Source organism: Trichosurus vulpecula, chromosome 5, assembly GCF_011100635.1.
Source record: "Trichosurus vulpecula isolate mTriVul1 chromosome 5, mTriVul1.pri, whole genome shotgun sequence".
NCBI lineage: Eukaryota > Metazoa > Chordata > Mammalia > Diprotodontia > Phalangeridae > Trichosurus > Trichosurus vulpecula.
Window position 1 is genome coordinate 212,702,806 of NC_050577.1, and position 24,352 is coordinate 212,727,157.

Here is a 24,352-nt window from a genome sequence, read left to right on the forward strand (position 1 = left end):
AGAAAAAGAAATTGCAAGGGACTTAGTAAAGTTGAATTGTTTTTTTTATATTCCTACATGGAAAGATGATGTTTATGATTCATGAGACCTCAGTATTAGGGTAGCTGAAGGAAATATGCACACATATATATGTATATGTTTATGTATATATATGTAAATGTTTGTATATGTATGTATATATGTGTATATATATACATATATGTATATATATATATATATATATAGAGAGAGAGAGAGAGAGAGAGAGAGAGAGAGAGAGAGAGAGTAGGCACAGGGTGAGCTGAAGATGAAGAGATGATATCTAAAAGAAATAAAATCAAATTAAGGGATGAGAGAGGAATATATTGAGAGAGGAAGAAAGGGAGAGATAGAATGTGTAAATTATCTCGCATAAAAGTGGCAAGAAAAAGCAGTTCTGTAGGAAGGGTAGAGAAGGCAGGTGAGGGGGAATGAGTGAATCTTGCTCTCATCAGATTTGACCTGAGGAGGGAATACCATACATTCTCAATTGGGTATCTTACCCCACAGGAAAGAAAGAGGAAGAAGATAAAAAAGGGGGGATGCTAGAAGGGAGGGCACATGGGGGTGAAGGTAATCAAAAACAAAAACTTTTGAAAAGGGACAGGGTCAAGGGAGAAAATTCAATAAAGGGGGATAGGTTAGGAAGGAGCAAAATATAGTGAGTCTTTCACAACATGAGTATTGTGGAAGGGTTATACATAATGATACGCATGTGGCCTATGTTGATTTCCTTGACTTCTTAGGGAGGGTGGGTGGGAAGGGAAGAGGGGAGAGAATTTGGAACTCAAAGTTTTAAAAACAGATGTTCAAAAACAAAAAAAAGTTTTTGCATGCAACTAGAAAAATACACAGGCAATGGGGAGTAGAAATTTATCTTGCCCTACAAGAAAGGAAGGGAAAAGGGGATATGAGGGGAGTGGGGTGACAGAAGGGAGGACTGACTGGGGAACAGGGCAACCAGAATATATGTCATCTTGGAGTGGGGGGGAGGGTAGAAATGGGGAGAAAATTTGTAATCCAACCTCTTGTGAAAATCAATGCTGAAAACTAAATATATTTTAAAAAATTTAAAAAAAGAACATGAGAGGATTCAAAATTTATAACAATAAATTTTCACTTCAAGAAAGCCTCATGATAAATAATACACTGTGTTGAGAACTGTCCATCTTTTCTTTGCTTCCTTATAAGTTTTCTTTTTTCTCTGCTGTGTACATTTTTACTTCGTTCTTTTTCCCCCTCTCCCCCACAAAAGACTACAATTGAGTTTGGATATGTTTCTCTATAGCTACAGATATATACAAAGATATATACATATATACATACATATATAGGCATAACTTTCCCTAACAAATTTTGCTTCTGACCTTTGTTTTTATGTTTGTGCATATCACTTTTTTCCTATCTCTCCTGCTTCCTGTACTTTACTTCTACCAGCTACCTTGCCCTCCTATTACTTAACTACCCCCCACAGATCCCTCCCGTATTATCCCATTCCCATAAATCTAAACACCCTACTATACCCTCCTTTTACCTATTCCCTCACTCTCCCCTCTAAAGATTCCTCCCTTGTCCTCTCCCCCCTCCCTATGCCCTTACCTTTTTATTTCTTCTGAATTTAGAAGATTTTTATATTTTTCTAAATATATATCTATTATTCCCTCTTAAACCCATTCCTGATGAAAGCAGGTTACCAGAGCTAATAGCCCTCCTTCCCTATCTTATTCCTCTGTATTAATTCTTCCTCTTGTGGCTTATTTGTATAAAATAACTATTCTTTTTAAAAAATGGACATTCAATGAAATAGAGATTTTTTATGCGTTCTTGATGAAAAGACCAGAGCTGAATAGAAAATTTGGCTTTCAAATACAAGACTGAAGAGAAGCATGAAAAAGGTAAACAGGAAAGAGAAATCATAAGGGACTTATTAAAGTTGAACTGTTTATATTCCTACATGGAAAGATGATATTTTATATCTCATGAGACCTTTCTCAGTATTAGGGTAGCTGAAAGGAATATACATATGTATATAATACATACATACATACATATATACACACATACATACACATGTATATATGTACATATGTGAAGAGGGCACAGGGTGAGTTGAACATGAAGTGGTGATATCTAAAAAATAAAATTAAGGGGTCAGAGACGAATATATTGGGAGAAGTAGAAAGAGACATAGAATAGGGTAAATTATCTCACATAAAAGCATCAAGAAAATACTTTTATAATGGAGGGGAAGAGGTGGAAGTGAAGAAGGAATGAGTGAACCTTACTCTCATTGGATTTGGCTTAAGGAGAGAATAACATACACAATCAATTGGGTATCTTTCCCTACAGGAAAGTAGGGAGAAGGGGATAAGAGGAAGGGGGTGACAAAAGAGAGGGCAGATCAGGGGATGGCACAGTCAGAAGCAAATGCTTTTGACAAGGGACAGGGTCAAAGGAGAGAATAGAATAAATTGGAGGGTGGAATAGGATGGAGGGAAATATAGTTAGTCTTTCACGACATTACTATTATGGAAGTGTTTTGCATAATTACACATGTAACAACCTATATTGAATTGCTTGCCTTCTCAATGAGAGTATGTGGGGAGGAAAGAAGGGGAGAATTTGGAACTAAAAGTTTTAAAAACAAATGTTAAAAATTGCTTTTACATGCAACTGGGAAATAATATATACAGGCAATGGTGTATAGAAATCTATCTTGCCCTACAAGAAAGTAAGGGGGAAGGCAGGAGACAAAGAAGAGGTGTTATAGAAGGGAGGGCAGACTGGGGTAAGGGGTGATCAGAATGCATGCCATCTTGGAGTGGGGGACAGGAGAGAGATGGGGAGAAAATTTTGAACTCAAATCTTGTGGAAATGAATACTGAAAACTAAAAATTAATTAATTAATTAATTGAAAAAAGAATTGGTCATGGGGAAGCCAGTGAAGTTAAAAGAGACCAAGAAATAATAAAACAAAAGATAAAGAGTGAAAAAACAAAAGAGAATGTGAAACATCTCATAAGAAAAGCAACTGATCTGGAGAAGAGGTCAAGAAAAAAAAACATAAGAATAATCAGACCACATGAAAGTTACAATGGAAAAAAAATCTTGATACAACAATACAAGAAATAATTAAAGAAAATTATCCCGAACCACTAGAATAAGAGGTAAAAGTAGGAAAAATCCACTGATCACCACCTGAAAGAGATCCTACTATGAAAACATATAGGAATATCATAGTCAAATTTTCAAACTCCCAGCTCAAGGAAAAAATATTTTGAGCAACAAGAAAAAAAATTCAAATACAGTGGAGCCACAATTAGAATCACACAAGACCTAGCAGTGGCAACACTAAAAGACCACAGGTCTTAAAACACTATTTATCGAGAAGCATAAGAACTGAGGCTGTGTCCAAAAATATACACAACAAAGTTAAGCATAATCCTGAATGAAAAAAATGACATTCAATGAATTGCCAGACTTTCAGGCTTTTGTTGCAAAAAAACCTGAAAATCTGATATACAAGATGCAAGAGAAACATTAGGTACATATCAAAGACTAATTATAAAGGACTACTTAAGGAGAGACTGTTTACTTTTTATATGAGAAAGTGTAAAACATATGTATAAGATTGTTATCAGTAACTAGGTAGTTTGAAAGAAAGATTGGGGTAGACCTGAATATGATGTGATTCTAAAAATTAAAACCATTTATTAAAAGGTAAAAAGAGTGATTATCTTATACAAATGAGGTGCAAGAGGAATAAGTGGCACAGAGGAATTAAATGGGGGAGGGGGGCTGGTAGTTTTGGATTTCTACTTTCATTGAAAATGGGTTAACAAGGCAACGATACATATATATCCGGTAGGGCATAAAAGTCTTCTAAATTAAGAAAGAAATAAAAGGCTAAGAGTACGGAGATGGGAGAGAGGAGAAGGGAGGGATTTTTAGAGGGAACCCTACTCACACCAGATATGGGTTAAAGAGAGAACAACATATACATTTGGAATAAGTATTCTAAATTTATAGACAAATAAGAGGGTGAGGGAATAGGATAACAGGGGTGGTATAGAAGTGTGTTTAGATTAACAAGAGGTGGGGAGAAAGAGGAGAACAGAGCAAAGTAAAACATACATAATAGTAAACAAAAGTTATGGTTTGTCCTTTGTTCTCAAAGAGTACCATGGCATCAGGGAGATGATGACATGACTTTGATTTGAGTGAGGAAGCATTGTGCACAGTCACCAGCCTCACTCTCTCCAGCACCATTTGGTTCCAGTGACCAATTATTCATCAGGATGACTGGAAAAGGCCCAGGATGCAGTGGGAGACATTGGCCCTTTTAAGCTAAGATCTTTTCAAGTTCTCACTTAAAACAAAACTTACAAGAAAGCAAAGAAAACATGGACAGCTCTGAACACAATTTTTAATTTATTTTATTTATTATTCATTTTTTGATTTATTATATAGGCTTTCTTGAAATGGAAATTTATTGCTGTATATTTTGAAGTCTCTTGTGTTCTACTGTTCCCATGGCAATACATTTTTTTTCCTTTTCTTATTTTGTATTTAGGTTTTTTTTTTTAATTGATATTCATTAATGACATTGACTTATGGTCCTTCTATGTTTTATCCTTCTCTTGTAGCTCATAGAAGGAATCTTTTATTTGTGTAGTATGGGAACTAATTGTTCTTTTGAAATTTAATAGAATTCTTCCAAGAATATGTCAGTACTAGGAGCCTCCTCCCATCTTTGTAGTTCAGTTGTAGCTAGTTCTGTTTATTTTTCTGAGATTAGATTATGTAAACTCTCTGGTAATTTATTTTATAGTTTTGAAGGCATTCTTCTGTTTTGTGTCCACAGTTGTGTTAACATGCCTGGCACACAGTAAATCTGGCCCTTAATAAATGTTTATTGACTGAGTCAATTATTGGTTAAAGATTTACCAATTTTGTTAGTTTTTTTTCAAAGAACTAGCTATTAGTTTCATTTGTAATTTCTATTATTTTTTGTTTTCAATTTTTTCTATTTCTCCTCTAATTTTATTATCTTCTCTTTTGTGATTATTTTTGGTATATTTGCTGGCTTTTTAATTCTTGAAGCATATTCAGTTTGTTAAACTTTTTTATTTGATTAATTATGGTTATAGAGATATGATTTCCCTTGGGAATTGCTATAGCTATGTTCCAGAATCTTTGCATTTTTTTCATCATTATCATTTTGTTTTACCTAATTGTTAATTGTATCTAATGGTCTCTTCTTTGACCTAGTCATTAGCTGCCATTTCATTGTTAAGTCTTCATTTAGTGTTTGTCTTTTGTTTGTGGTTTCTGAATTAATTATTCTATTTTTTTGGGTTGATTTACTCCTCCCTTGATCTCACATTCCAGTACAGAGACTTTTTTGCCAGTAATAGGCTGCACCACATTCCATTCTTATAGGTGGACAGGAGAGAAGACTGTTTGTCTCACTCTATATCTCCTGAATTCATGACCTAATCTCTACCTTCCAGGGTAGGGTCTCTATGAATCTTTGAGATGCAGAGCACTGAATATATCTCAGAACAGAATGTTAGGGGCCTCAGAGTCTCTTGACCTGAGCTATCTTAATCTGAGCAATTTAAAGTCTAAAGGCCACCATACCAAGACAGTGATGCACCATTCTACTTTCTGCATTGCTACCTACTGCAGCTCCATATAGCTTCCAAGGTCACCATCCTGAGGTTTTCTGGCCACCTTAGAGCTTCCTCAGGTTATCCCTCTCCTCTAGGGAAATAGGTAATCTGCCTCCCATTCAGGCATCTGTCCTCTGCAACAGACGTTGCTACATAAACCACCTACAAAGATAAAGTATGATATGAAATTATATCTCTTGTTGCCTTTATGAAACTGACTTCACCAAATTCCCTACTCTAAGCAGAAATTCTTCCACTCAGTACAGCTTCTTTATTTCTTAAAGTTTAATCTTTAGAAAGAATATCAACAAAGATGCTTTTCAGTTCTTCCCCAAAATATATCAACTCACTGTTATTCAAAGATTACACTTTAGAAATAGTAACAATTTAATTAAAGGTTATATAGACAATCTTAGAACTATATGATTTTCTACATACAAGCATGCACATGCACACACACACACACACACACACACACACACACACACACTCTTTTCCTGACATCCTTCCATCTTCAACACAAAATGGAATGGGGCTGAACAGAATTAAAAACTATCTTGTATTTTCATTTGCAATAGCAGTTCAACACCTGTTGCCTAACCTTCTATGCCTCCTCATACTGAGAAAAGCTTGATCTTCAGGAAATAGGGTCCATCAACAGAACCTTGCTTGAAGCCTTCCCATCTTGGTATAATATGCCAGATACTTCCTGATATAGCTATTATAAAATGAAGGTCACACTTGAGTCATAATGTGATATTGGGGTTGGGCTTTTTATGGAGATTTATTGTACTGCTGGGCAGCTAGGGTGGGTCTGGAGAGTCAAGAAGACCTGAGTTCAAATATAGCCTCAGGCACTTTCTATCTGCATGACCTTGGGCAAGTCACTTAACCTTGTTTGCCTTGTGTTGGAGAAAGACATGGCAAACCTTTCCAATAGCTTTACCAAGAAAACCCCAAATAGGATGATGAAGAGTTGGTCATGAATGAAATGACTTAACAAAATTGTATGGCTAGTGATAAATCTCAATATGGAATGAGTTCCACTTTTTATGGAATTTAAATTATGCTGTGTCTGCATATATAACATGTTTGACGTGGCTAGTTAGTCTTGGCAAAATGACAGTTCTATCATGTGCCTTGTGATATTGAGCAAGTACCTTAATTTCTCTGTATATCATTTCCTCTCATTAAATGATAATATCAGATAAAATTATATCTGTCTAATTCAAAATAATATGATCCTATATTAACTTAATTATTTGAGTTGACCAGTTGCTTTCCTTTAAAATGGTCCAACATGTTACATTCAGCTATAACTTGATCTCTTAGGTTGACTTTGGCAACACACAATCATAATACCAAGTTAAACTTAATTCATAGTACATATAGAAATGCAGGTATAAACTTCCTTTAATCTCAGTTAAATTCCCTTGCAAAGAGATCTCAATTTACTACTGTTTCTGGGCACCTAAAAACAGCTTCATTAGGGTACCTAGTTTAATAATATAATAATAAATGTGGCATTAAAAATAACCTAAAGTAACATAACCAATTGTGTTACAGCTTAGCATTCTGAGTTTTTTTCTTTATTTTTATCATTGTGGATGGGCTATGAGTTATACACAATCAAGGCCTAAATATGAAAAGATGGACCACTGCTATAAAATATTATTAGCTAGACTTAGTATATAGTTGCTTTCATAATATAGCTTCATAGAAGGAATATAGAGGCAGTTTAGGCTTTCACAGCACTAGGACAACCCAGAGTAAACCAGGCACACTTTTGATTCCATAACAAGAATCCTGGACTTTAGGTAAGTTTCTTCCTTCTACCTCTCTCTGTCAATTTCTCCTTTATTCAATCACTGTTTATCGACTATAACATGTAAAAGGACTATATTAAGTGCTGATTAAGAATAATACTATCCTTTTCCACTCAAAAATGGCCACGGAAACCTGGCTATTTGTTAGAATGAAGTCTAATTCATGACTATATGTATTGTTTTCAATTGCAGGAGCCTTTTTTCTCTATGCTGGATTTGCTTGTTTGGGACTCATTTTCATCTATGGCTGTCTTCCTGAGACCAAAGGGCGAAAACTAGAGGAAATTGAATCATTGTTTGAAAACAAATTATGCACATGTGGTACTTTGGATTCTGATGAAGGGAGATACATAGAATATATTCGGGTGAAGGGAAGCAATTATCATCTTTCTGACAATGATGCTTCTGATGTGGAATAAGTTTCAGCTGCTGATCCATATAAACATTGAAAAAAAACTTCTGGGGGTAAAATAAAAGCTTTTGGTGACTTTACTGTCCTATGTCTGGTCTGGTTCTCCTTTTTACAGTCTAGTTTTAAATACCTTCATAAAATAATTGGAAAATAATATGAGATAAATTTTATTCAGGAACAGAAATAAGAAAATTGATTCACAGATATCTAAATCTACCAATTCTTGGCCAAAATTTTGTAGTCTCTGGTTAGTCTAAAATGCATTTAGTCCTCTAAGATCCTTATTTCTTAACACAATATTTGTGATATAGCAAATAGAAAGTAATCTAAAACATTAAAATGTGACTTACTTCTACCTGAAAAGATTTTGGCTGTTATTTGTGTGGTGTTACTCCCTCAAAATGCCATACCTGAAATCAGTTTGATCAACCATAATTTACCTATTAATGGCCATTAATTAACAAACATTATTTAAAATTATGTCAAAGTATAAAAAGTCCTGATCTATTTCTCACCATTATAATTTCATAGAGTTTCTCTTTGAGGCCAAATCAGGTTTTATGAGAAGATGCAATAGAATGACTCTGCATTTAGAATCTTTTGATGATAATTTTGCTGTCCTCAATTGGCACACATAAGCTAATACAGATTGATGAATGCATTTTATTTTCCACCAAGAGATTAAAAGATTTTGACTGGATTCTCTAATTAAATAGTAATTTAGGTACTTAATTTCAAACAGAAAATAACATCAGATCACCAACTATTTCAGGAAATACTTTTTATGGTGGCTATAATACCAATTAATAATCACCTCTGGCTTATTGATATTCATGTTCTGCTTATTTTTCTTTTATTAGCACTATGCAAATAGCTCCTAACAGATCTTCCCCCCATTAATTTAATCAAAAGCATGACTTTTGAAACAATAACAAAAGCTAGTGATAGCAAGCTTGTTTTTAGTGATATGTATTTCCTTAAAAATGGATTTTCCACCCCCACCCTTGATTTATTATACTAATTATACTGACCCAGATAGTATATTGCTACCTAATTGGGTTTGTGAAATTTTACCACTACCCACTTCTCTTTTTTAACTCTTAAGGAATATGTTCGTTTTTAGTTTGCACATCTTCCATATTTTTCTCATGTTAAATTAAGAAAACAGATTTGTATTTTTATGCCTGCTTAGACTTTTCATTTCCAAATCTAAAAATGAAATATTGGTTATTGCATAAGTTAATGGATCAGATGTATGTAACAATATTTATAGCACCATTTTAAAATATATTTGTTTAATGTCTTTAAATACTGTTCATTTCTCATCTCCATATTTTAGCCTTTACAATTTGGGGAGCTGTTCTTTTAAAAGAGTGCAACTACAAATTAACAATCTGAAAAGCCTGGATAATGTTTACCTAACCCAAGTAGCATTCACAATTACTTGATTTTTAGCAAAGGAAATATATATTACAAACCCCGGATGGGGCTAATGTTCAGTGCATTAAAAAAACTAGAAAAATCCCAGTTCAGATGAGACAATATAATTTCTTTAGTAGTTGTATTTTTTCCTTGTTAGTTTGTGACAGTTATACAAGATGGAGGTTGTCTTTTTTTTGTTTGTTTTATACTGAACTTAAGACAGGACATTAATCTGCTGTTGAATATTTACCTTAACAGAAGTAATTTAATATTCAAAAAGACAATGGATAAATGTCATCTAGAAGTAAAAGTCTGACAATTATGTTTATTTGCCCCTAGATTTGTTCATTTACCCCTAAACTCTTATTTCGATAGTTATTTAAGAGTTAGCACAATGTGTATGCATGCAATTGCATCTCAAATTACAATTCATTTGCAACTCCTTAGGAGCTAGTTATGATTACAAAGCACTGATGCATTTTTAGAAAATATAAACAAAAGTATGTTTTGGAAATAATTCAGTTTAATTCAGTTAAGATTTGTCAAGTGCTTATTATGTGCAAGGTATTATGCTAGGCACTGGAGATACAAAGCCGAAAATAAAATTGTCCCTGCCCTGAAGGAGTTTGCATTTTAGTACTGGGTAAAATATTTACATAGGTAAATGCAAAAAAAAAAAATTAAGATGGAAGGAGTGGCAAGAACTGGGCCATGAGGACAAGAAAAGATCAAGAAATACCTTATGTAGGACTTGAGCTGTACCTTGAAAAAAACTAAGGATTCTATGAGGAAGAAGTAAAAAGGGAATAGGAGACCACTTGGGTGCAAAAGTAGGAAATGTGAGGTAGAATTTCATATATGGGGAACAGCTAGTAGACCAGTATAAATACAAAGCTATTTTTATGCATAAAACTGGTTTCTATACACCTATAGGACAGATTTCCATCCTCTTATGTTTTACAAGTTCTCTTCATGGTTATTTACAATGAGGATCTGGCCAATTAAGTCCATTCTCTAAGCTAGTTTATATGTAGGTTGAGGTCCTAAAACTGAAAAAAATATATCATGACATCACTTTGTATAATAAAAGTAATTAATATTTTACATTGTGATCCTCTCATCTGAACATTTGTTTCAATGGTCATATTAATTTCTTTTTCATAAAAATGTAATTTAACGAAGAATTTTGTTCTCTTGATTTTTTTTTTTACCATCTATCTACATTGGTAAAGTAGAAAATTGGGCAACTGTGATGTTAAACTACACTGAAAGTCTGAAATTATTCAGTGAATTCAGCTTACATACAAAGCATCTGACCTGTTTTCTTCCCAATTTTTTCTCCCAATATTTCCTGACATATCTAAATAACCACTTCAATTTTTCCAGTTTGTCTCTATATATTGTCTTAATTATTTGCATTTAGCTTTGCTGAATCTTCAGTTATTTCATTACACAAATTGGTTTGCCACTTTTCCCCAAAGTAGCAATGTATATTTGAAACTTCCCACTTGTCTATCTATAATAGGTAGATAGATAGGTAGATATAGATAGATAGGTAGATAGGTGAAAATGTGGTTGCTGAAATCAACAAATTAATTATTTTCTTATTTGTTATTGTACCTGTACTTCCATCAGTTTATATAAAGGTAAAGAGGATATTCCACATATTTTTAAATACTAGACCAAGGCACAATATGAGAATTATTTGTAATTTCAAAACATAATAAATACTTGAAAAGTGAGCCTTACAAAATTAGAATTTTGCTTTTTGATTCAGTGAAGATTTGTAGTATATGAAGAAAATGAAGTTTATATTTTACAGAATTTTTAAATATTATGCTTTTTTAGTTCTAATAGAATGACTAACACTACATACTTGACAGCATTCCATACAAAATGCCACAAATAATGTTGGTAGCATCTTTTCACATAATTTTTTGATTTATTAAATTAAAAACAATGTCTAAGGACAAAATCATTAATTTTTTGAAAGAAAATACAGATTTCTTTCTAAAGTTGTTGTATATTTAATTCAGGTGCATTGTGCTTCAATTCAAGAAAAGGTAAAATCCCTGCTGTTTCAAATTTTACTGCTTTAAAATTTAGCTGCTTTGAAACTAATTAGAAAAGAGATAACATTAAATATGTTTTAATTAAATTATTAGATTAAAATATAATGATATTTCAGTTTTTGCTTCTAGCAGCTATATCATTTGTTTAAAATCATAATTACTTCTTGAATAATCATGCAGGAGACACTATATTTTGTTCTAAAGATGATCTCAAAATTAGCTTGAAATGTATTCAAGTATTTTTATATCTTTTTCCTAGGTGATAATTTGTAAACTCTATACACCACAAAATATTACTCTGTAACTTTATTTCACTCAATGAACTTTATATGAGTATATTTGATATAACAGGCCCTTTTAAATTATAAGAAAAAGGATAAATAAATTGAAGCAAAGAATCATAAATTATTTATTACCATTTAAAATCTGTTATGTAGGGGAAATTGTTATCAAGGAAAAAGAAGTAGTTGCACATAAGTTTAGAAAAACGGTTAAACTTCATTTTAAAAACTCACAAATAATGTGGAAAAAAGAACTATTCTACAAAATGCACTCAATACACAATTTGAGAAATGGAAATATTTGTTCCTAATTTATGTGTTAGCTTCTGAATGTTATAATCAATTTGTGGAAAATATTTAAAGCACTTAAAATTATGACAATATTATGGGATAAAATTGTGAAGATATTTTCCCATGAGCCAACATTTTATGATTTTTCAATCTGTAAAATGTTTATCAAGATCTACCAAGTACTAAAAAAGACTGTCGTATCAAATTTCTAATAACCAACTCTCAATTTGTTGTAGTTGTTGCAAAGAGTTTTGTGTATCACACACAAATATGTAACAGTATGAGGGCAAAATGCTTAATGGAAAGTGTAGTTGTAGGTAACAGAGCTTATACGTAGCTGCTGCCTATAAAAATGACTCCAAATTTTTCTCTGGATTAATTTCAAATCTTTGTTTTGTGAGCAGAAATATTGTTCTTTTTAAAAAATCAAGCTTCATAGCCTTTTGTACCCTATGTCAACCTTAATTTGTGATATAATTTAGATTGTGGCAGTCTTTCGAACGTCAGCAAAATAAGCTCTTCTCTGGTGTTAGCATTTTCTTGTCACTGTCTTCCAAAAGAGTAAAATGCATAAAGTTAAACAACTTGTCATTATTAACTGTGTAGAGAATGCTGATACTTAGAAAAGGAGTACTACATGTGCTAATAATGATCACTGTCATATTTTGTATTGGTGTTAATAGTGTTCAAAATTATATGAGAATATTTTACTCAAATAATTGATGTAAATCTTTTACCTCTATTGAATATATAATCTGTTGTTCTTGAGTAACTTGGCTTGTATAATTTTCAACGTGGTTAGCTTTCTTTGGTTTCATTTTTCCACACTTTGGTTTTTGATGGTTAGGTTCATGGTTGAAATTGTCACATCAATATAAATAAAAGTAGTAAAAATGTAGTAATTAATATGACTTACTTTACTATTTTGATGGATCTGTGATTTCATCAATATGGGTATTCCTTCCACTGATGTAGAGTGTAATACCAAATAGCAAAGGATATTCTTAAAATACAAAACCAATGTTTCATTATTTTAGCATGTTTTTTTATGGAAAAGACTGAGGAGAGTTGACATTTAAAATGAAAACAGAATTGATATTATAAATTGATATATAAATGTCCAAACTGTTTTCCTTGGAATTTTTTGACTACTGCTTTTGTTGTTACAATATCTTTTAGATGTAACAATTATTCAGATTTATATTCAAAGTCTGTAATATCCATTTAAAATCAATCAAAAATAGTTTTGTGCTATTCTTAAGATATTTCAAGAAACATTTTAACTCCCAAGTGCATGCTCAGTAATTGAACAATTACCGTGTAATAGGAAATCTAATGTATTGCCAGAGTTCATATTCAGAATATCTTTCAATAGTGGTACAGAGTTTCCATTTCCTTCACATTCATTAAATCCTATATTATATATAAGTGTATATATCAAAGAATCTAAGTGATGTAAACTTAATTGTCTTGTTGAAGTTAAATCTTTACACAAAATTTAAATGTTTTGAAAGTATGAGTGCTGGAATTATGAATAAAAGAAATAAAAGTTTAAATAGTTCATTACAATTTTTGCTATCTTCTACTTTCTTACATTCTTACAGGTACTGTGCATCTTATAATTTGGAGAATGTTCAAAATCTGGTAATATATTCACATCCAGTCTTTTATATATGTAATCTGGCTCTCTATTATGAGATATTAAAATATTTTATAATTCTTTTGTGTGTGTATTTATATATTGTGTATATATACATATACACTTAAATACAAAGGTTTGCTGGTAAATGTTTTACAACTGGCTCTCTTGGGGGGGATATGTGCACAATGCACTTTAAAAATTTTTTATTTTATTTTTAATTTATGGAATAAAACAAGCATTTCCATAACATAGTATAATTTTTAACAAGATGATTGCACATGAAACTGGAAATCTATTATGTACAACTTGCTATTCCTTTTAAATATGTAATAAAGATATCATGTCCTTTGCAGTTGATTTGGGTATTTTTAATGGTCAAAATTACTTATTCACTCAAAATTGTTCTTAAAACAATATTGCTGTCACTATATGCAATGTCGTCTTGGTTTTGTTCATTCTGTTCTTCATTATTTCATGCAAGTCTATCCATGTTTTTCTAAGGTCATTGATCTCATCATTTCTTATAGCATAGTAGTATTTCATCAAAATCATATACCACAACTTATTCAGCTATTCCACTGTTGACGGACATCTTTGCAATCCCCCATTCTTTGCCACCACAGAGAGCTGTTAGAACTGTTTTAGAAAATATAGATTCTTTTCCTTTTTTCCTTAATCATCTTTGGAAATAGACCTAGTAATGGTATTGCTGGGTCAGGGGATAAAGGCAGTTTAATAATTCTTTTGACATAATTCCTGATTGCTCTCCAGAATGGTTGGATTAGTTCACAATTCCACCAACAAAGAATTAGTGTCCCAATTTTTCCACATGACCTTCAAACTTCAATCATTTCAGCCTATCTGATAGATGTAAAATGATATCTCAAGGTTGTTTTAATTTGCATTTCTCTAATAGATAATGATTTAGAGCATTTTTAATATGACTAAAATTGTTTTATTTCTTCATTGGAAAACTACCTGTTTATATCCTTTGACCATTTATCAATTAGGGAGCATTCACTCTGTACCGTAAAGGCCCCCCTCCCCCCCCCAAAAATAACATAACTGTTTCTCTTTTGGCCAGCAACCCTAAGGGTCTTTCCCTGCCAGTTTTTTTTTTTTATTAAAGTGGTCATCCCTGAGGTGGGGCCAAGATGGCACCGTGAAAGGAATGAACTACTGGAGCTCTCTCACAAATTCTATCAGATACATCTAAAAAAGTGAATCTGAGCAGATTGAGAGAGTTGGAAGCCACTAGCAGACTGAGAGGGGCAGGAACGCCAGGCACACAGAACAGCACCAGACCACACCAAACAACAACAGCAGAACTCAGCCAGCATGCCTGTCTGGGAGAGCAAAACATGGGAGCAGGAGCAGGCCCAGGGTAGAAGTACCAGCAACTACAGTGATTGTGTTCCCAGGCCTCTCAGCTCAGGAAGGGAGTCTGTCAGAGCTATGGGAGACACCAGCACAGAGCCTGTGGCCATGGGAGCAGCTATCCTGGAGGCCTCTGGCACATAGCCTAAAGGCTTGAAATTCACCTTCTTGAAATTCTGGCAGCCATGATGGCCAGGTAAAACAGCTGTGATCCATCCCTTGAATAAACTCAGAGAATACTACCTCAGAAGAAATAGAGGAGCCTGAAATGGGGCTTCAGCAGCCTTTCAGTGAGAGAAGTTGGGGAGAAGGCCCTTCCTCTGGTGGCAGAAGGAGACTGTATCCCAGCAGGCCCAACCTCAGCAGAACAATGAGAATTACTGAGTCCCAAGGGGGTGGAGCTAGGAAACGTCAACACCAGGACACCAGACGTGCCTTTGCACAGTCAAATGAAGTGGCAGAAACCAGAACAGACAACGGCTGAGACTACCCTGCTGTAGAGCAGTCCCAGGGAAAGAGGAGATGTCGAGCAGCCAGACCACCCCTCACCCACACCACACGAAACCAGAGGCCATAGCCCACAAAAGCCAGTGAGCAGGCCCACAGATCCCAACACAAGAAGCTTGGGACAGAGCCCCCTGAGCCACAAAAGCAGAGATCCACTTTAGAAGCCAGGAAGAATAGAAAAATAACCACCATGAAAAATCACACTAAAAAGTCAAAGACCACTGAATTCTATTACAGAGACAGCGAAGATCAAAATACCAATTCAGAAGAAGACAGCACGGACACTATACTCACATCTGAAAACCTCAAAAGAGAATGTGAACTGGTCTCCAGCCCAAAAAGCATTCCTGGAAGAACTCAAGGAAGACTTTAAAAACCAAATTAGATAGATAAAAGAAAAAATGGAAAGAAAATTCACTGATGAAAACAAATCTTTAAAAAATAAAATCAGCAAAATGGCTAAGGAGATTCTGAATATAAATGGAGAAAATATTTCATTGAAAAGTAAAATCAACCTAATGGGAAAGGGGATAGAGAAGCTAAAGGAAGAAAACAATACATTAAAAATTAGAATTGGGCAAATAGAAGCTAATGACTCTATGATACATCAAGAATCAGTCAAATAAAATCTAAAGAATGAAAAAATAGAAGAAAATGTGAAATATCTGATTGTAAAAACAACTGACCTGGAAAATAGATCCAGGAGAGACAATTTACAAGTCTTGTTGGTCATATTATAGCATTTCATTCTGTTTCTTTATTTTGTATATCTTCTTCATCATTGTCAAATTCTATAGAATTATATATCTAATTGTAAAAAAAAATTCTTGATTAGAGCACTAGTAGCTGACAGTCTTGTAACTATGAATTGTGATTATATATAAACAATATATATACATATATGTATACACACACACAGAGGGCACAGGGTAATTTGAATGTGAACTGATGATATCTAAAAAATAAAACTAAGGGGTGAGAGAGGAATATATTGGGAGAAGAGAAGGGAGAGATAGAATGGGGTAAATTATCTCACATAAAAGTTGCAAGAAAAAGCTGTTATAATGGAAGGAAAGAGGGATGAGGTGAAAGGGAATGAGTGAACCTTATCCTCATCGGATTTGGCTTAAGGAGGGAATAACATACACTGTCAATTGGGCATCTTACCCTACAGTAAAGTAGGGGGGAAGGGGATAAGAGTGTGGGGGGAAGATAGGAGGGAGGGCCATTTGGGGGAAGTAATAGTCAAAAGCAAACACTTTTGAAAAGGGACAGGGTCAAAGAAGAAAACTGAATAAATGGGGGATGGGATAAGATGGAGGGAAATATACTTAGTCTTTCACAACATGACTATTATGGAAGTGTTTCTGCATAACGATACATGTATAAACTATATTGAATTGCTTGCCTCCTCAATGAGGGCGGGTGAGGAGGGAAGAAGGGAGAGAATTTGAAACTGAAAATTCTAAAAACAAATGTTAAAAACTGTTTTTACATGTAACTGGGAAATAAGGTATACAAGCAATGGGGTACAGAAATCTATCTTGCTCTAAAAGAATGTAAGTCAGAAGGGTGATAAGGGGGACAAATACAAGACTCAACAGAAACATAAAAAAGTAAAAAGGAAAGGGAAAACATATGGTATTCGATAAGGCTAAAATCTTTAAATCCCTACACAAGAAGATGATACTTAAAACTCTTAAGAACTGTATCACTGTCAATGGAGTTGCAAGAAGTTTACACAGACAGAGATAGTGGGTTTAAAGTGACTTTGAGGGGATGATATCCAAAAAAATGGGTGAGAAAGAAGATTACACTGACAGCAGAAAGAAAGAAAAGGTGAAATAGGGTAAATTATCTCACATAGATTAGTATAAAATACCTATTACAGTGAAGGGGAAGATGTGAGGGGGAGCAGTGGGCATCTGTTGAACCTTACTCTCATCAGAATTGGTTCAAAGAGGGAAAAATATACACTATCAGTTGGCTACAAAGTCTATCCCAGTCCAAAAAAATAATAATAATTTGGGAGGGGAAGACCCTCAGGGTTTCTGGGCAAAATAGAAACAATTGTTATTTACATTCACTCTGAGCAAGCAGGGCCTAAACAATGACCCCATGGGCTTTGGCCACTACCTATTGTTGACTAATTAATGAAATCCAAAGTGATTTGGTTTCAAAGCATGGTCCTTAAGAAAGAAATCTAGCCCATAAATCCCAAGATCTCTTTAAAGTTTCAGCGATCAAAATTTACATTTCTTTGGACAGAGCACCCCATAAAATACTAGCAAGAACACTACAACAATGTATCACAAAGGTCATACATTATGAGCAGATGGGATTTATACCAGGAGTGCAAGGCTGGTTCAATATTTGGAAAACTATCAGCAAAATTGATCATATCAATAATAAAACCAACAGAAATCATGTGATTATCTCAACAGATACAGAAAAAGCTTTTGACAAAATACAGCACCCATTCCTATTTTTTAAAAAAATGACAACAATTAGAGAACATAGGAATAAAGAGAGCTTTCCATTAAATGAGAAATAGTATCTATATAAAACCATCAGGCATGCATTATCTGCAATGGAGATAAACCAGACCATCCCAATAAGAACAGGGATGGGGCAAGGATGTCCATTATCAACACTATTATTCAATTTTGTACTAGAAATGTTAGCTATAGCAATAAAAAAAGAAAAAGAAATTAAAGAAATTAGAATAGGCAATAAGGAAACAAAACTATCATTCTTTGCAGTTGATATGAGAGAATCAACTAAAAAATTCCTGGAAATAATTAACAACTTTAGGAAAGTTGCAAGATATAAAATAAACCCATATAAATCAACAGCTTTTCTATACATTACAACAAAGTCCAGCAGCAAGAGATAGAAAGAGAAACTACTTTTAAAATAACTGGGAGTTACTGGGAGTCTACCTGCCAGAACAAATTAAGGGACTATATGAACACAATTACAAAACACTTTTCACACAAATAAAGTCAGATCTGAACAACTGAAAAAAAATCAATTGCTCATGGGTAGGCTGAGCCAATATAATAAAATGACAATTCTGCCTAAACTAATTTACTTATTCAATACCATACCAATCAAACTATCAAAAAATTGTATAGCAAGGTAGAAAAAAATAATGACAAAATTCATCTGAAAGAACAAAATGTCATAAACTGTACTATAAAATGGAAACTATCATTTGGTAGTGGCTAAGAAATAGAGTGGTGAATCAGTGGAATAGATTAGGTACACAAGTCAAAGTAGTAAATGACTACAGTAATCTAGTGTTTGATAAACCCAAAAACCTCAGCTCCTGGAACAAGAACTCTATTTGGCAACAACTGCTGGGCAAACTGGAAAACAGTATGGCAGAAACTAGGCATAGACCAACATCTCACACTGTATACCAAGATAAGGCCAAAATGGGTACATGATTTAGATAGAAAAGGTGATAACCATAAGCAAATTAGGAGACCAAGGAATAGTTTCAGATAGTGTCAGATCTATGGAGAAGGGAAGAATTTAGCACGAAACAAGGTATAGACAGCATTATAAAATGTAAAATGGATAATTTTGATTATATTAAATTAAAAAGGTTTTGCATGTATAAAAACCAATGCAACGAAGATTAGAAGGAAAGCAGAAAGCTAGGAAATCATTTTTATAGCAAATGTCTCTAAGAAAGGCCTCATTTCTCAAATATGTAGAGAAGCAAGTGAGTCAAATTTCTAATACAAGTCATTCTCCAATTGATAAATGACCAAATGAGCAGTTTTCAGATTAAAAAATCAAAGCTGTCTACTTATATAAAAATGCTTTAAATCACTATTGATAAGAGAAATGCAGATTAAAACAACTTTGAAATATCACCTCACACCTATCAGACTGGCTAAAATGATAGAATGGGAAAAAGACAAATGTTGGAGGGGTATATCATTAAGGCAGAATTCATGACTTCAAAGATAACCATGAATATGCCTGAATGGTCCAGAATTGCAGGATATAAGGAATTCTCTAAGTAGAAGGCAGAGGAGTTAAAGCATTTATTGAAACTCAAAAGTAGCAGACCCATGGACCAGTGTCCCCAATTCGACATCCTGGCAACAGCCTTCCAAAACCAGTATGCCCATCTCACAATAGTGACCAGGAGGCCACAGAAAAAACATTATGGCAGCAAGCCAAGCCATACTGGTACTTCCCCTCCCCCCAATGCCAGGGCCCTCCAGCAAGAAGACCACCCACTGGCCTCAATTCCCTGCTCAGCACTCTTCGGTCTCCACGAGGGTCAGTCTTGCTTTTTAGTAGCACCTACTGCTGCTTCCCAACGCTTCCGCTGCAATCTCCAAGCTGTGTTCCAGCTAGCTGACTGCTTCCTCTCTCCTTCAGCTCTTAACTGCTCTCACCAACTGCCTCACCAACTGGCTCTTAGCTCTGCTCCAACCATTCAGCAAGCTCCTCCCACCACAGGCTTCCATTGGCTCCAGTCCTAGCCACTCCCCCCAGGACCCTGAGAGCCCTGCCCCCGAAGCCCACTCAAATGGGCAGGGAAGATCTTCCCATTCACTGATTGCCTTTAAATTCGGCCCCAAGACCTTTCACGTCCATTACACAGGTCAATGGGAAACTGATGTCAATAATACCACAACAAGAAAACAACAGAGCAATTATAATACAAAATAAGTACAAAGAACAATATCATCATTCCCCCCCTCAAACGAATGGGGCTCAAAATCTTGTGGTAAGGGGTGAAGGTTTCATTTTCCATAGCTTCTTCTTGCTGAAATTGGACATAAAGGTGTCCCTGCCCCAAGAGTCCCATTCCAGAGGTCAGTTCTTTAGCAAGCTGGCAGGAATTCCAGGAATGCTAGGTGCTTAGGCAGTCATCTGAAAGTGTAGGGTACTTAAGCCTAAAGGAGACAGAACTAGCAACAAGGTTAACCAAAACAAAGAACAAAATAGTAGGCAAGTATGGGCTATTATACTTCAAATAAAATCATCCCCATTCTGGTTGAGACTCCAATTATACAAAAATTCCATCTTATAGCTTAACTCAAGTAGGAATTGTTTCTTTTGAAAGGGAACACAAAAAGGAAACTAAGCCAGAAGGGTCCCATCCTGGATGGACACTAGGCCTGCCCTCCGGGCCTTTTCCCCAAATACAAACTTTCATCTGTTAATCATACAAGATCACCTTCCCTCTGAGTGGCTTGTGGCATTTCTCAGCATCAGCCCCACTTCTGGAGTCCATGAATCTATTGTTATAGCCCAATTCACAGTAAAATATATGGTCCAAGGGTATGATTCAGTAATTATTTTCCCCTGAAGAGACAACTGTTACAGTGTTGTCCTTCCCATGGGCTATGCAGCCTTTGGAATATCATCTGGCTTCCATTTTACCCATACCTTAGCTCCCAATTTTATTCCATCAGTAGAACCAAAGCCTTCCTTTCCTCTGAGATTTATTTTGGAAGGAGGGTCAGTTTTCACAAAGGGTATTTTTTCACAGGGGATAATAATCACTTGGACTATCTTATCATCTCTACAAAATTGTGCAGGTTTTTTGCCCAAATTCTGGAGTATCACAAAAATTTCTCTTTGATAATTAGAATCTATCACTCCAGCCAATACATGTACTCCTTGAGCTGCTAATCCTGGTTTAGGTAATATCCATCCAAAATGTTTCCTGGGGATTCTCATACATACCCCAGTAGAGGTTTGTCTTATCTCTTTCTTATTCAACCTAAAATTCTCTATACAATGTAAATCATATCCTGCCAAACCAGGTGTTCCTGGGCATGGTGGTGGGACATCTTCCCTCACAGCCCAAAATTCAATGTTTTGGATCCCACGTGTTTGCTGTTTTCTAATCTGCAGATTTGGGGTCATCAGTATGGCTAGAGGTGTACTCCCTCCTAAGGGCCCATTATTCAAATTATGTAAGGCAATAGACAAACTATCCTTCCAATGTCGATATGAATTATTAGAGCTTAATTTTCTTAGCTGTTCTTTAAACAATCCATTCATTCTTTCAATTAGCCCAGATGCTTGTGGGTAATATGGAATATGATATATCCACTCTTTATTATTCAATAGACAATATCTTTTCATTTCATTACCCTTGAAATGTGACCCATTGTCACTTTGAATCTGCATCAGGGTTCCATAGCATAAACTTACAGTATTTAGGGTTTTACAGGTGTTTTTTCTGAGTTGCATCCTTATAAGGACAAGCCACTAGTACACTTGAATAGGTGTCAACACATGTACATATACATTTACATCCTTTATCTTGGGGTAGTGGTCCAATATAATCTATCTGCCAAATTTGGGCTGGAACTTTTCCCCTTGCTATTTCTCCAGTTACTATCCTAGGAACAGTTCGTTCTTTTTCCAATTGGCATACACAACACTCCTCTGTTATTTGTTTTAATAATGCATGAGAGATACTAATACCTTGATCCTGTGTCCATCAATGGGTGGCCTGGACCCCTAAATGGCCAGTGGTCTGGTAGACCCATTTTGCTAAGGCTGGGTCATCAGTTGGAGGTGGAATAGGGACAATACATTCAGTAGCAACCTTTGCTAGTCCATCTGCGTGTGCATTGTACTCATGTTCTGATGTAGTCAGTGTCGCATGAGCATCAACGTGCGCGTGAGCATCAACATGAAAAACTGACAAACTCGTAACCAAAGACATATCCCATGTATTTTCCCATAACTCTTTATCCCAAGCGTGTTTGCCATGAATCTCCCAATTCTGATTCCTCCATATAGGCATCCATGTAGCTAACCCATTAGCTACAACCCATGAGTCACTAAATATATGACACTGTCCTCCTTTCTCTGTTTTGATGGCTTGATGCACTGCCATCAGTTCAGCATATTGGCTACTTCCACCTATCCCAGAACTTTCCAGAGTCTGCCTAGTACAGGAGTTATAGGCTACTGCTTTCCAATGTCTCCTGTGTCCCAAATATTTTGCTGTCCCATCAGTAAACCAAGCACATTTCTTCTGTTCCTCAGTTAGTCCATCATATCCATTTTTCCATTTCACCAAGGACTGTACCAACTGTTGCTTAGGTTCAGGGGGTTTTTCATTCCCCTCAGTGTCAATGTTCACTACAAATTCACGTAGAGCAGAAACTCCACTTTTGCCTGTTCTCAACCTATTCTCAATATACCACTTCCATTTGACTATGCTCACCTCTTGCGCCTGTCCAATTCTGTGGGAAGCAGGGGTACTCATTACCCAAGTCATAATCAGAATTCCAGGCCTTAATACCACTTCATGGCTCAGAGTTAGTTGATCAGTTTTTACCAAAGCCCAATATCCAGCTAACAGCTGCTTCTCAAAAGGTGTATATTGCATTCCAGATGAAGGTAGTTTCCTTGACCAAAATCCTAAAGGTACACTTTGGCTTTGTTGCTTTTGCCACAAACTCCAATTTGCATAGTCATCTTGCACAGTCACTTGTAATTCCACCGGCCCATTTTGCATAGGCCATAAATCCAGGGCTAATTGTATAGTAGCCTTTGCTTCCTGAAAAGCTCTATTTTGTTCAAGTCCCCAGTCAAATTTGTATTTCTTCCTGGTGACTTTATACAAGAGTTTCAAAATCTGTCCCAAGTGTGGGATGTGGTGTCCCCAATAATCAAATAGCCCTTTGAACTTTTGGGCCTCTTTCTTATTAGTAGGGGTAGGAAAATCCTGGATTTTTTGTCAAGCTTGTGGGAGAATTTCTTGCAGTCCTTTTTTCCACTGTATCCCCCAAAATTTTACAGTTTGAGCTGGCCCTTGAACCTTTGCGGGGTTAATTTCCCATCCTTTGCTTTTCATATTGTCAATTAATAGTGTCTAGCTCTTCTCCACTTCTTTTATATTTTCTCCCTATATCATGATGTCATCTATGTAGTGGGTAAGCTGTACACCAGGTAACTTTAATTCATCTAAATTCTCAGTTACAATCCTGTGGCAAATAGTTGGGCCATGAAGATATCCTTGTGGCAGGTGTGTAAATGTATACTGTCATCCTTGTCAAGTAAAAGCAAACTGGTCCCATTGCTTGGGGTCTATTGGGATTGTAAAGAAGGCACTGGCCAAATCAATAACTGCATACCAAGTCCCTTTGTGTTTATGTATTCTCTCTATTAAAGTAACAGTGTCTGGAACAGCAGCATACAGGGGAGGAGTCACTTTGTTCAGCTGTCTATAATCTACTGTCATCCTCCGTGTTCCATTTGACTTTTGAACTGGCCAGACAGGGTTGTTCCATTGAGCAGTTGTAGTGACTAACACTCCCACTTTAACACATTCTTTTATAGTACTGGCAATTTCATCTTGCCCACCTGACACATGACACTGCCTCAAAGTAATTACTTCAGAAGGTTTGGGCAAAGTGATTGGATCCATCTTATTTTCCCCACTAAGACTGCATTAACACCTATTTTCCTCACAGCAAATTGGTATTCCCCTTCAGGTAAATTCAAGGTCTTACCGTTCAATTCATCTGTCCCAATGATGTATTCAGGAATCGGGACAATAACCACAGTATATTCTTTCTTGGGCAACTGTCCAATTTTCATCATCAATTTAACTTGTCTGGCTGATAATTCAGCCCCTCCTAATCCTGTGATGGTAACAGGAGTTCCATGGCTGAACTTGTCTGGATTTCCATATATAAGGGTGGCCTCTGCCCCAGTATCTATTAATGCCCTAGTTACTGTAGTTGACCCATTTTTCCAATATATGGTCAAGTTAATGTGGGGTCTGCAATCCAGCCTGTGTATTTCCTTAATTTGGACTGGGGCTTG

General features: G+C 35.3%; 1 protein-coding gene across 1 annotated transcript in view; it reads left to right on the forward strand.

The window, feature by feature from the left end:
* SLC2A13 (solute carrier family 2 member 13) overlaps positions 1-13,566 on the forward strand; it is a 274,941-nt gene extending 261,375 nt beyond the window's left edge. The window contains exon 10 of the mRNA XM_036760016.1: positions 7,712-13,566. Within this exon, the coding sequence (XP_036615911.1) occupies positions 7,712-7,938 (227 nt within the window). The 3' untranslated portion in view covers positions 7,939-13,566. The remainder of the gene's footprint in view (positions 1-7,711) is intronic.
* Positions 13,567-24,352: the final 10,786 nt, after the last annotated feature.